This window comes from Lissotriton vulgaris, chromosome 11 (assembly GCF_964263255.1).
Source record: "Lissotriton vulgaris chromosome 11, aLisVul1.2, whole genome shotgun sequence".
In the NCBI taxonomy this organism is placed as follows: domain Eukaryota; kingdom Metazoa; phylum Chordata; class Amphibia; order Caudata; family Salamandridae; genus Lissotriton; species Lissotriton vulgaris.
In genome coordinates this window covers 906,822,708-906,837,531 of record NC_141699.1, presented here as the reverse complement: position 1 = coordinate 906,837,531, position 14,824 = coordinate 906,822,708, and the positions used below count along the sequence as shown (strand labels likewise).

Sequence of the window (14,824 nt, the reverse complement as noted above, 5' to 3'; positions counted from 1 at the left end):
GTTCGTGAATGTGCGGATTGTATGAATTATGTTAAGTCATTGAAGTGCAGAACTCCACCCATGGCGATTAGGGATCAAGCCCAAGCCCCTTGGTCGGACACTGGTATACATATTTTGGGACATGTTAGGTTAAATTCACAAGATCGTTTTGTCATAGTCTGTCTGGATATGTATTCACGATGGCCAGAGATCAAGGTTGTTAATTCAGTGGAGTCCTCTGTGGTCGTGAATTTTAGACAAACTCTTTGAACGTGAGGGATTTCCTTGCACCATCCTGTCAGATAACGGAGTCCAATTTACATCTCGAGTCATAGAAGAGTTTTTGACTTTGAGAGGAATTATTCACAAGAAATCTTCTTCATATCATCCACAAAGTAATGGTGTTGCGGGGAGGTTTATAAAAGTCCTTAAAGAAACTTTGCAGCAAGCTAGGTCTTGTGGTGCGTGTTGGGAAACTGCTTTACGTAAAAAGGTGAGGGAATATCGTTTCACCCCTCATTCTTCAACAGGTGTAGCTCTATTTTGCCTGTTAAAAGGCAGAGTGGCCAATATTGAGATGGCTCCATCCTGGATCTCATCTAAAAGGATTGTGATTGATGAGAAAGTTGATAACATTGATGGTTGGGAAGATAGGGAAAAGAAACAAAATGAATGAGAGGAAAATTCGTTATGATGTAAGAAAGGCTGTGAAAGACAATATTATCAAAGTTGGTAACTGGATCAAAATTGTATTACCAAGGAAGGGGTCAGGTATGTCTAAGTTCAGTCAACCGATTCGAGTGATTAAACTTTTTAAGAATGCCATACAGACAAGTGACCACAGGATATAGAATCTGAACAGGGTGGCGAAATCTTCACATCGCAACTCACATGTGGTTCTTCTCAGCTGTTACAGAAACTATCTACTGAAAATGTTGGATCTTTTGAGAGCTCTGGTAGACCAGAACATTTGAAGCGTGCTCCCCTTTCTTACGTGACTTTGTTGCTTAATTTGTAAAATGTTACTCAGCAGCATGTTTTTTATTTTCTTCAGTTGTATACTGTTTTGTTTCCTTTATTATTCGGTTTGTTCATGGAGGGGAAGGTGATGTGGTGTCCTCTGCCTTCCTTCTGGTCTGCCAATTATTGCAGGTTCTGGAATGTGGTGAAGGTTGCCTGGGGAATGTATGAACTTAGAGACAGTTAACCTCGTCTTACTGCAGGATGGGGTCTCAATGTTTGCTTCTAATTAATAAAGTCTCTCCTTCAATCTTCACCTGACTACAGAAGTTATTTCAAGGAGGAACTAACCTTCACGCTTGGCAGTTCGGGCTGGACTGTTCCCGTGAGGCACAAGGTCAGACTGATTTGCATATGGCCATGTCTGAACTGGGGTGGCGGAGTGAGCTAAAGAAGGAAGATGGATTAAACCCAGATCAGTTCACTGGGGGAGAGTGCTTGCAATGTTCAACACTCCGGCCATCATCCCCTTTGGTTTTGCTTTGTTCACCCCAAGATGGCAGGGTATGCCCAGAAGTCGGTCCCTTGCTCACTCAGCAACTGGATACAAGCTAGCCTGGCTGATGACGACTGACTAGCCAGAAACCGATCCCAGGATGCTTGTTTTCGGTCTAGGGAAGACATGGCTTGGCAGTTCGGGCTGGACTGCTGCCATGAGGCACATGGTCAGACTGATTTGCATATGGCCATGTCACAACTGGGGTGGCGGAGTGAGCTAAAGAATGATGACGGATTAAACACAAGTCAGTTGACTGGGGGAGAGTGCCTGCAATGTTCAACACTCCGTCCATCATCCCCTTTGGTTTTGCTTTGTTCGTCCTATAACACCCTCATCAGAAGACTCCATGTGATCGGCAGGCAAAGATCTGCTTCAAGTAAATCAGTTCCCTCCTCACATGAAGAACCCAAAGGGTCATACAGCCACCCTTCACATCAGAGACTAAGAGACTGATATGCGGAGACCCACAGGGATAGTCTCTCAGCCCCACTGTTTTCAACACATACATGACACCGCTCTCCCACATCATCCAATCAGAAGACATCACCATCATCTCCTAAGCCAATGACACCAAACTCTTCCTCTCTCTGACATACAAAATAACTACTGCCAACTGCATGACCCGGGTAGCAAATTGGATGCAAGCCAACTGCCTGCAGGTCAACTGCGATAAGACAATAGTACTGGTCTTTGGCAATTTGACCTCCCCTTGGGACTCCACCTGGTGGCCGTCAGAGTTAGGACCAATACCCACACCCACAAACCACACAAGAAATCTAGGGATCATCCTAGATGACAAGCTCAACCAGCGGCTCAAGTCAACACAATGTGCACCTCCTGCTACCACGTTCTACACATGGTATGAAGGAGCTGCAAATGGTTGCCTCAGAACACCAGACACACAAACACTACCGAAAGGCTAGACTATCGCAAAAAACTACGCCAGAATCTGCCAACAACTCCTACGCCGACTCCAGACCACCGCTGCAATACTCATACTCTAACCTCTGACGCCGCTCCCACATTACAAGGCACCTCAAGAAGCTTCACTGGCTCCTTGTTCACTAGCGCAGCCAATTCAAACTTCTCATGCACACAAAGCCCTACTCAACACAGGACCAGAATACCTGAACAGCCGCATACACTTTCACCAACCCACCAGACACCTATGCTCTGCCTCACTCGTACCCTGCATCTGCAAAAACAAAACTGGAGGTCGCTCATTCTATTGCAGGACAGGAGGCTCCGATTGTGCCATCTCATTTCTTTAATGAAATGCCCAGCAGCCATAGAAACAAATAAACTACAATACCCAGAAACACATGGGCAACAACCATGGAGTATGTGGTATAAAAGGTCATAGAGACAGTCACTCTTCCTCTTTCTTTGCTGCTCCGCAGCCAGTTAAGTGCATTTTGTCTTACCGTATCGCTTTTGCTGGTATTGTCTGACATTTGCTTTGCGTGCATTGTGCTTCTTAGCGCTTTGTTGTTTATCTCTGCTTGCGCTTCATTGCTTATACTGCACGCGCGTGTTTGTTAATGCCCGTTCTATCGGCGCTTCGATTTCTGGTCTTCTCGGCGTTTATTTTCTGGAAGCACGTGTTCGCCTTCCTGGTGACTCGGGCGCTCGGCGCCTGTGTGTCTTTGTTGTGGAGCGGGAGACCGGGGGTTTTGAGAGCCTCGTGGGCTGCAGCGCAAGCTCTCTATTATACGCTTCTGGCTTCCTGGAACACCACGCATGCGCGGTACTCATTTCCTGCTTCCTTGGCTCTTCAGGATTACGGAGCCTCTTGAGACGCCTCGTCAGCTTCGACGCCCACAGCCAGCGTATTAACCTCTCAGACGCCCATTGTTGCATAGACGCTTTGGGTAGTAGAATTTGGCATAGGCACTGCCTAGAGTGTGTTTTTTGGTGCTCAGCAAGCCCTCCCTCCACGTTTAAAATTCGAAATTGGCAGACTTTTTCCTGCTTATTGGCTTGCTGTCGGGGTTTTTGCACTCCCCTGCATTTTGCCTTTGGCATACAGGATTCCAGTCATCCAGTGGGCTAAAATGTATTTCTCACTCAGTGAGACAAGGAGTACTTTATATGGGGATGACTATTATGAGGAGGACGACGTCTCTGAGTCCTTGGAGTACGATTTGGTAGAGGCGCTTGACCAAGGGGTCCAGCATTCGGTCAACCAGGCCTTGGTGAGGGCCATAACGCCTTTAAAGCGTCATTTGACCCAGTATGCGCAGCAACAGGGATGGGTTCTTGCTTCGCGCAAGTCTGCTACCTCTCCTAATACCCCTCATTCTTCGGATTTTCGGAAGTTGGCTAAAGCATTGCAAACTGCCAAACCAGTGTCCAGAGTTGAGGCATCTACGACTGCTTCTCCTGCGGATACGGATGATCAAGATTCTTCCTCCTCCTCTGACCATGCAGGTCCCCCTCCAAAAAAGAAGGTTTGCAAGGAGCATTTTGTGGATGCGCCTACGCATCCCCCTGTCCTATCATTTGAGCCTTCGGACATTGTCCACCCTAACTCTTCTGCATGGCTTCCTTCACCTGCGGTGGCAGAATACGTGCAGGCTCACATACGCCAGCCGTTTGATAACGATGTGAGGGCCCGTCTTCGTTCTGAGTGTCCGCGTCCAGACCTAGCGGATCACCTTGCAGATACTCCTGAAGTAGATCCAACGATGCTTACATACCTACGCAAATTTGCGAAAGACCCTAAAAAAGGGCTGGACCGTTCTTGGCGCTCTTGCCAGGATAAGGTGTTAGACCTTATGGGTCCCCTCACTAAGATCCTTGACCTTGGCTTTGTGGCAAAAGAATTCTCCACTATGGTGGATCCTGACGAACTGATCGAATGGGCTCAAAGGGCCATTTGCCAACTCGGAAATGCAAATTGTGCCATTTCTAGCGAACGTCGTCGTTCGATACTGTTGAAACTTGATCCCAAACTTGCAGAGCTGTGCACTTCTGAGGCAGGTCCGGAAGCCCAAGGTTTGCTCTTTCTCTTTGGCCAACCTTTCCTAAAGGAGCTCACGAAATTTGTCAACACCTTTAGTGGCTTAAACAAAGCTCAAGCCTCTTTACGCCGGGCCTTTCGTCCGGTTTTTGGCAGGGCCGGACGTGGTATGGGACGTCCGTCCGGCCGTGGTCAGCCTACCCAAAGGGGAACCCAGTCCCACAGAGGCCATCAGCAGGACGCCAGTTATTCGAACAAGTCCAAGTTCTACCCTTCTAAGAAAGGACATGGCCAGTACCAGAAAGGTCGTTCTGAAGGTTCCTATGGTGGATACCAGGATTCCAACACATCAGGTGAGCCTAATTCCTGCATGCAGTGTGATTCTTGGGGGCAGGATACAGTATTTCCGACTCAATTGGCGATTAATCTCCAGCGATGCTTGGGTTCTGGAGACTGTTCAGGGTTTCCGAATAGAATTCTATCAGCGCCCGCATCAGACCCACCCTCCCTCTCCTCTTATCTTTTCAACACAGGATCAGGAATTCATTTCCGCGGAACTGAAAGCTCTTCTGTCAAAAGAAGCCATAGTTCCGACCGTGCGTCATCCTCAAGGGTTCGCCAGCACGGTTTTCCTGGTGGAAGAGAAAGGCGGGGGATCCCGTTTGGTTCTCAACCTAAAGGATTTCAACGGGGGCGTGTTTACAGGCATTTCAAGATGGAGGGCATCCATCTGTTGAGGGATCTTCTGCGGGAAAAGGACTGGATGGTTCGTCTGGACCTCAAGGACGCTTACTTGTCGGTCCCGATTTTTCCCCCTCATCAGCGCTTTCTTCAGTTTCAATGGCTGGGGAAATGGTACGAGTACAGGGTTCTCCCGTTCGGCCTCTCGTCAGCACCTTGGTGCTTTACGAAGCTTCTGAAGCCGGTGGTGGAGTCTCTCCGTTCGAGGGGTGTCCGTCTAATAATTTATCTAGACGATATCCTCATTCTGGCGGACTCTCCGTTTCGGGTGTTGACCCATCTGGACTGGGCCATAGATCTCCTGCAGTCCCTGGGATTCCTTGTGAACGTCCAGAAGTCTGTCTTGGTCCCGACTCAGGTGTTGGACTGTTTGGGTTTCCAGGTCAATTCTCTTACCTGTCAACTTCTTACCCGCTCAAAAGGTACGTTATATCAAGAGAGAGCTGACTTGTGTTATTTCCAAACAGACTGTGTCGTTGAGATCGTTAGCACGTGTTGTCGGTCTGTTGGCCTCCTCCATTCAGGCGATCTTTCCGGCGCCCCTGCATTACAGGGCTCTACAGCGCCTGAAGATCTGTCATCCCTGGAAAGGTCTTCATTACTCAGACCAAATTCCTCTTTCGGAGGAAGCAAAATGGGAGATGCAGTGGTGGTTGGACCACATGGAGGCCTGGAATGGTCGAGCCCTCTTCGGGGCCTCTCCGGAATTGGTGATCGAGTCAGATGCCAGTCAGTGGGGTTGGGGAGCCCGGTGCGGTTCCGTCTCGACGGGGGTCGTTGGTCTCCTCAGGAGCTTTCTCTACACATCAATTGTCTGGAACTCCTGGCGGGTTCCTTTGCAATCAAGTGCTTCTCTCCCCTTCAGTCCCAGTGGTGCATTCTTCTCCGCATGGACAACGTGTCTGCAGTCTGTTACATCAACAAGCTGGGCGGTACTCGCTCGAAGCTTCTGGCGGAGATTGCCAAGGACTTTTGGCATTTTTGTCTGCAACACAGGATCACAGTTATTGCGGAATACCTTCCCGGCCGCGACAATCAGATTGCGGATTGGAACGCCAGACACCTGAAAGACTTCAGCGACTGGAGGTTGCATCCCCGCGTCTTTCGTGCGCTTCTCTGGACTTGGGGTCCGTGTCACATGGATCTGTTTGCCTCTCGGCTCAATACTCAACTCCCTCTGTTCTTCAGTTGAAGACAGGATCCGGAGGCCCTGGCCACGGATGCTTTTCTTCAGCAGTGGCCATCGACTCTGTGTTATGCCTTTCCCCCTTTCATGATGATACCCAGGGTTCTGGCTTACACAAAACGGTTCCAGTCAGAGATCATCTTGATTGCTCCGCTGTGGCGGGCTCAACCGTGGTTCCCGGTTCTCTTGGAGATTAATTGTGCAGTGCCGCTCCTTCTTCCCCAGAAGTGGAATCTCCCGTTAGATCCTCTTCGGAATCTGCATCCCCTGATTTTCTCAGGGTCTCTCCTCCTGCTAGCGTGGCGGATTTCGGGGAACGCTGGTCGGTCCCAGGCCTTTCTGCGGACGCTTCCAGATTCATTACTGACGCCTGGTCTTCCAGTACCCACAAACGTTACAGGGGATCCTGGAAGCGTTGGTGTGACTGGTGTGTTCAACGACAAGTTGATCCCGCTTCGGCGGATGTTTCTGTCATAGTCAATTTCTTGGCTTCCCTGGCTTCCTCTGGTTTGGCATATCGCACAGTGAACAATTTTCGTTCGGCCATCTCAGCAGGCCAACTCCCAGTGGACGGTAAGCCTGCAGGTGAACACCCACTGGTTTCTAAACTGCTAAATGGTATTCGTCTCGCAAACCCTCCGCGACCTAAATACGTCTCGTTATGGGACGTGTCGGTTGTGCTCCGTTTTCTGGAGGCCTGGCCTGTAAATTCTTTGCTCTCCCGTAAGCAACTGTCGGCCAAATGGACTATGTTGCTGTGCTTGATCTCTTGCAAGCGAGTGTCTGATGTCCGAGCTTTGGATCTGGCCGGCCGCAGGTTCACGCCGGATGGCGTTACCTTTCACCTTACCAGGCGTACTAAGACAAACACTACAGTTATTTCTGATCCCGCTTTCCCTGCTCGCCCTAATCGGTGTGTCGTCCAATGCCTCAAGGATTATGAAGTAAGTACTGCTTCTTTTCGGTCAGATATGCAGGGCCGGTTGTTAATTGCTTTGCAAAAGCCTTTCCGCCCTGTCACCCCTGCTACTCTGGCTAGATGGGTTCGTTGGCTCATGGCTGAGGCTGGGATCGATGTTTCTGTGTTTGGGGCACACTCAGCTCGTGGAGCCATGGCTTTTAAGGCTTACTCTATGGGGTCACTTTGTTTGACATTATGAAGGCTGCTGATTGGTCCTCGGACTTTGTTTTCAAGACGTTTTATTTTAAACCTATTGCTACTGTTGCTTCTGTTGTGGTGGAACAGCTTTAAACAAGCATAAACGGAGCCTCCTGTCCTGCAATAGAATTCAAAATTTGCAAACATTTGTGACAAGAATTTTCAATTCTATTAAGTACTAGGAGGCGAGGATTTCCCACCCGTTCTTGTATGCATTTCTTATTAATCATATTCTGCATTTATGCTCATGATGTTTCCCTATATGCATACTGTTTATTCACCCTCCCTTTTATGCACAGTTTTTTGCATAGCTTGGTATTACGGCTTGGTCTTCTTTTCAGGTTCTGATCCCAAATGAGGAGTCTTCTGAACTGTCTGGTGTCAACCTTCCTGCTCCATCGGAGTCTTCTTCCTTCAGTTTCCTTCACCTGGTTGCCTTCGGGATGTTCCTTGGCCTTCCTGGATTGGTGATGCTGTTTTCCTGGTTTGACTTTCCGGAATGGCTTTGTTCTATTTTCCTGGATTTGTTCTCACGAAAGAAAGGAAGAGTGACTGTCTCTATGACCTTTTATACCACATACTCTATGGTTGTTGCCCATGTGTTTCTGGGTATTGTAGTTCATTTGTTTCTATGGCTGCTGGGCATTTCATTACAGAAATGAGATAGCATAATCCTTGCCTCCTAGTCCTTAATAGAATTGAAAATTCTTGTCACGAATGTTGGCACATTTTGAATTCTCCTACATCGCACCCAAGACACGGAACGACCTTCCTCGCCAAATCGGAGACAGCCTCCTCCACAGTTGCTCAGGCCCCTTGATACCCTCTCGGGAGATTAGTGTGCTATACAAACAAATATAAATATAACAGAACTTCTAACTCTCATGTAGCTTTTGAGGAGCTGGAGTACACCCGTTAAATTCATCTCAGGCCCTCTGAATACCCCCAATCAATAACTGCCTTAGGAGTGCTTTTCCCCTTTAACAACATGGCAACACCTCTCTGAGAGATCCCTTTCCATTGGATAATATGCTTAAAGGACATACAATGGTAACTGTAAATATCTAGGTTTGAAGCTTTCAAGCTGCAGAACCTCCGACAAGGGCTGCCTGACAATCGCACGTTTCTGCATGGAGTCTCTGTAGAGTTAATGTACACAAAGTGAACACTGTAATTAAAATTAAAGTTTTCTGAGAAAAATACTTGTGAGCATTTTACAGTCAAAAAAATGAGAAATCACTTTTCCTGTAAATGATGCCAATAAGTGTGCACAAATTATCAGAAACCACCAAGAGACTTCTTGAAAATGAAAAGCCTTCAACCCAGGGCAAAGTACCGATACTCTTCAGCCCAATTTGGCTATCAAGTTGGCACATTATAAATAAGGCTCCCGGTTTTCCGTTTTTTTTAACTCATTTTTGCACATACATATTGACAGAACACAATTTTCTGGATTATTTTAAGATGCGATTGAAAACGGAGAGAGGATTTTGTAGTGATTCTAAATGCCGTTACTCGTGACTGCCATGCTAAAAGCGATGCAGACGGACGGATAAGACGTTAAAAAAAGAAAGGAATTTTGATAAAGATCCTGAAAAACAGCAGTTGATAAGCACAACCTTCATAACGAAAATGTTCATATTTTCAACCTTAACGCACATTTATCGCTAACATAAATATGGGTATATACTAGTTTCAACTTCATTTTTTCACAAACCCAAAACACATTAGGATACATACACATAACATTAGCAAAAAAATAGATCTGCATGAATGCAAACGGAAATGTATTTTAAAAAAAACACTCATAAATCCGCTAGCGAGGATTATAAATCGATAAACAAGAGTTTCTGGTTTAATCAAATTAAAGAAAACGATTTTAAAAATCCCAAAACAACGCCATAATCAACTGTATCGCTACGAGAGGATCAAAGTGAAATACGTTTCAGTACATCATGTAAACTCGACTGAAATATGCCAAACGGCGGGCTCCAACACTCAAAGAAGTGGCATTAAGTTTATTACCTCCTTGACTTCAGTGCTCTAGTTAAAGATGGCCGCCACTTTGGCAGCTGCAAACTAGACGTGATTTTTTTTACTTAAATTGCAAAACGTGTAGTGAGTGAATACCCTCTTTTTATTTCTATGCTGGATTGGGATGTAGCCCCTCTCTCACCCGCTTTCAGGATCTGCTGCGTCCGGTGCCGTCGACCCCGCACCGCTGTCGTTTACAGGGTCACCTGAAGTCGCAGGTGCCTTTACCCCCTCCACCTCTGTTGATGCAGTTGTGGGCTCAGCCTCTGTCACCTCTTCAGCAGCTGCAGAGACACCTGACTCGGCAGTCGCCATCTTTTCAACAAACCACCCCGCGAGATTTCAAACATTGTAACCGCGCGAGATTGTGTTATGGATCACGTTCACTAGCCAGCTTTGTACATCATCGAGTCATTTTTGAAGAATAAAAAAGCGCGAAGTTAATGTCGGTTGCTAATGAGAACAAAAGTAGTGGACAACTAAAGAGCTGTATTATAACGTCGTAGGAGGAGCGAAATGCAATTGAAAAAGTCCTAAAGATGTATGATTTTAAGTCTGCAGTGGAGTGATTTAGAAAACGAGAGCTATTGCTATTGGCGTTGTAAATGTAAATATATTTTTACTTATGTGTTGTGGAGTGGATGTATAAGGTATGCAGTGGAATCATGTGGATAGTAATCGTGTTTTTGATTTGTATTATGTGGTTTCTGGGGAACTATAGTGTGGAATGGAAAGATGTTGAGTTGATTTGTGTGGAACTATGTGGCATTGAGTGAAATGCTGATTGGAATTATGTGGCATAGTGTGGAGTGTGTTTATGTGGATTGTTGCTTTATGGTAGTGAAGTGACAGCAAAATAAATGGTTGAAAAGGCGAAATCTGAATAGGGGTAAATATTAATTTAAATAGGCCAACAAGCAGCTGGCAAGGAGAGTGGCTGGCAAGGGAAGCAGCTGGCTAAGGAATGACGCAACATTGCTATGTACCTGTTGAGGGTCCATATGACATCACAATGCCAAGTGCAATAAGGAGGAAAGTGGGGAGCATACAAATTACAAAATACAATAACTTTAATGATATATGGAGGAGGTACAACATTTTCCTTTAAAAAAAAAGTGAGTTAATACATAACATAGTCTTTGTACGGGTTTGGGAAGTGAGAAAGCCTTCCTGAACAAGTACAAGTACTATCACAAACATTACGGTACATTTCATTACTGCCTCTGGAAACTTGTGCTTCTGTGGAGGAAACATTTGTACTATCCACATATTGGCCACTATCCATCACATGTTTAGGTTCAGCAAAATAATTTCTAGGAACAAGAGTATCACTATCATTAGAAAAATCAGATGGTATCGTTCCCAAATGATGCGAGCTATCCAATGACTCACATTTCTGGTTCCCATGGGTCTCAAATCCAAACCAAAAATAATCTTCCACAGAATTTGAACCATACTTGTCATCTCCCATGAGTTCTCTTTGACCAGGTTTAAGCTTAATGTCACTTTTGCTTCTCCAGCCTTGCTTATCCAAAACAACAGATCCATGACCAACAAAAATGACTTCAACTGGAACAGAATATTTAGAATCTCCTTTTAGAACTTTTAAAGGGTTCCTAACTATGACACAATCACCTATATTTGATCTTCTTGACTGTTGCTCTAGGAATTTTGTTGTGGTAAACTTTTGATTTAAGTTGATGATCTTGGATTCTTTTGTTTACTTTAAGTTGACCATCTTTGAGTTCTACAACGTTGGATTTCTTTTTCTCATTTGGAGCAAACTTAGGGGTAAGTATAGTGTTTCTTCTCCTGCTTCTCATGAGAAAAAACTGAGAGTGCCCAGTCACATTGTTGGTAGTACTGTTATAACAGTTTACTTTCTCCTGTTAGAGCTGTTTTATTTTAAATCCTGAAGCAATGGCAAGCTGATACCTTTCTTTAAAAATCTGTTGATTCTTTCTACTTGTCCATTGGATTTAGGAGAATACATAGGTGTTTTCTCCTGTTTGATACCATTTATAGTAAAAAAGGACACAATTTTTTCTGATGTAAGTTGTTTACCATTGTCAGAAACTAAAATGCGTGGCAGACCTTCTATGGAAAAACATTTCTCTAAAAATTCAATAACAGAACGAGTGTCAATTGCTGCTACAAATTCAATTCAACAGATCCATTTACTGTAGTAACCACTCACTACAATTAAAAATCTACTATTTTCAAGAATATTGAACGGACCTGCAAAATCTATAGCAATTTTGTTCCACAAACTATCTGGAGTAGAGACCAATTGCATTTTGTTGACTCTGGGTTTCCAATGCTTATCTGATTTTAAACAACTTGCACGTTTATCAACAAACAAGTTCAAGTCAGAATCGAACCCGGACCACCAATAGTATTCTTTTAATATTTTTTTAGTTCAGGTAGCACCAGGATGGCTTCTGTGAGCTAAGTCAATTAAATATTTTTTCAACTTGGAAGCTGGAATAAACAGATCTCCTCGAAGGAGAAATCCTTTTACTATACTCAGTTCTTCTGAAATCTGATAATAAGTTTTAAGTTCTGAAGACAAATTTCGAAAAGGTGGCCAATTTACCTTGACAAAATCCCTAACTTTAATGAGAATAGGGTCATTGCTACATACATGTAACCATTCAGTCTCACTACACATATGATCAGTATCTTTTGAAATATCAATGTTTGCTACTACACATTCAGTATCTTCTTCCAGCATAGGTTCTGAACACAATTGTGGCAGTCTTGATAAGCACGTACATTATCCTTACCAGATATATGTTTTATTGTAAAATTGTATTCTTGCCGACTGTCTAGCAACCTAACCAACCTAGAAGAGGCCTTACCATTTCCTCTACCACAACCGTCCATCATGTAGGTCAATGGTTTGTGATCAGTGATTAATTTAAAGTGTTTGCCCCACAGATACATTTTAAGTTTCTCTACGGCCCAAACACAGGCCAATGTCTCTCTCTATAGTGCTGTAGTGTTTCTCAGAATCGTGTAGGCACCTGGAAATAAAAGCAACAGTTTGTTCAGATCCTCTCACTTCCTGAGTAAATATTGCTCCAATGCCAATAGAGCTTGCATCAACAGTAATGATATTGGTAACTTCAGAATAATATGGATTCAACATTGGAGCATTATTAATAGAATGTTTAACATCTGAAAAAGCTGATTCCTGTTATTCAGACCAAACATATTTCTCACCTTTACGTAACGAAACACGCAATGGTTCCACCTTATCAGCATAGTTTTCGGTGAACCGTGAATAATATTCACTGAGACCTTGGAAAGATCTCAGAGAATCTTTGTCATCAGGTCTGGGGGCATCTGAAATTGCTTTGATGAGATCAAGTTTCGTCCTGATACCATTTCCTCTCAAAACATGACCTAAGTACTCTACTTCCTTTTGAAGAAATGTACACTTACTTTTAGCTACCGCCATGCCTCTTTCATTTAATTTGTTAAGAACAATGTCAAGAATATTTAATTTGTTAAGAACAGTGTCAAGAATTGTGTTGTGTACTTCAATAGTGTTTGCATGAATCAAAATGTCATCTTGAAATTTCTCAACACCAGTGACACCTTTTAGAATACATTCCATTAGCTTCTGAAAAACGCTAGCTGATGAGGCTAAACTAAAAGGAAGCCTGATTAATCTATAAGCTCCCAAAGGAGTTATAAACGTGGTATACTCTTTAGAATCATCAGCCAGCTTGACCTGATGGTATGCCAGCTTGAGGTCAATTAAAGAAAAATACTTAGACCCAGATGTAGCCGCCAACATTTCTTGAATATTTGGCAAGGGATGGCAATCGCCCAAAATATTTTTATCGAAGAACCTCAAGTCGGCGCATAAACGAATCTCGCCATTTTTTTTAATTATCCCAATTGCAGAAACCCATTCAGCAGAATAATTTTGTTCCATGACTTGATCTTCCACCAGCTTATTAAGTAATTTTTGTAAATCAGTTATAACTGATAACGGAACAGATCTTGCCTTGTGCTTGACCGGAATGGCATTTTTCTTTAATTTGATGGAATGCTCAAAACCCTTTACACAACCAACACTATCTTCAAAAAGAGAATCATATTTTTTTGATAATCAACTTTATTAGATTTATAACATGGAAATTCATTGGATGCAGTTCAGTAATCATTGGGAAGAACATGACAGGACATATTGCTGACAAGGAGAGGGGAGGTCCATCAGGGTTTAGCACTGCAGTCCATACATTAATTACAATTATACATAGAAAAAAATGAAGGCAGGTCATCATGGTGGCAGCATATTAAACCATTTACCCCACACTTTACTGAATAAGTCAGGGCATCCCCGGGCTTCGAATAGGGCCTCCTCCTGGATCCCACACCACTCCACTCCCCTCCTCCATCCCTGCACAGTAGGCGCCTTAGCCTGGGACCAGTGTGCCGCTATGTCCCTCTTGGCCACTGTCACAGCTGTCCCCAAAAGGCGCTTGTCTGTCCTAGAGCCTTCCAAGCCATCAAACACCCCCAACAACATACACATCAGATCATGGGGAACCTCCCATCCCAGGGCCTGCGTAAGTTCAAGCTCCACCCCCCTCCAAAATGGCGCCATGTGTTAAAAAATCGGCTGGGGCGGAGGCACATCGTGTGCATGCTGGAGAGGGTTTCAGCCAGGCGTAAAATAGACGAGTCGGGGTGAGGTATGTTGCGTGAAGATAATACAGTAGGACCAGGTGCAACTTGGAGGATGTGATCAGGTTTTTGGGCGCCATAAGGGCATCCCTCCAGTCCGCCTCCTCTAGGGGCCCCAACCAACCCTCCCCTCGAGCCCTGAGCCGATCTAGGGAAGCGGGACCATTGTTCACCAGGGACTGGTATATGCGGGACACTCCCCCCCTTCCTACGTTCCCCATCATCACCTGAGCCTCCAGCGGGCTGAACTCTGGAAGGGAGAAAGGGGGTGAGACGTGTATAGATGGCATGTCTAAGTTGCAGGTATCTATAGAGTTGGGAGTGAGGAAGGGCATGGCACTGCTGCAGGTCCACAAAGGAGCGGATGTGGTCCCCCACCCAAACATCTCTGAGCACTGAAACCTCGATGAGGTCCCATCGTCGGAACCCCTACAGGGACGAGACCTCTTGCATACAGGACCCATGCCAAAGTGGCGTCTGCCGAGTGAGTTTCCGATCCCACCTCACGTGACGTAGGGCCGTGCGTCAGGCCAGAAACACCGT

At 45.0% G+C, this 14,824-nt stretch overlaps 1 protein-coding gene across 2 annotated transcripts in view; it reads right to left on the bottom strand.

The window, feature by feature from the left end:
* The window catches only part of ASH2L (ASH2 like, histone lysine methyltransferase complex subunit), a 247,416-nt gene extending 237,444 nt beyond the window's left edge, over nucleotides 1–9,972 (bottom strand). For both annotated transcript variants that reach the window (XM_086944037.1, XM_086944038.1), the window contains exon 1: nucleotides 9,723–9,972. In XM_086944037.1, the coding sequence (XP_086800163.1) occupies nucleotides 9,723–9,895 (173 nt within the window). In that variant the 5' untranslated portion in view covers nucleotides 9,896–9,972. The remainder of the gene's footprint in view (nucleotides 1–9,722) is intronic.
* Between the last annotated feature and the right edge of the window lie 4,852 nt (nucleotides 9,973–14,824).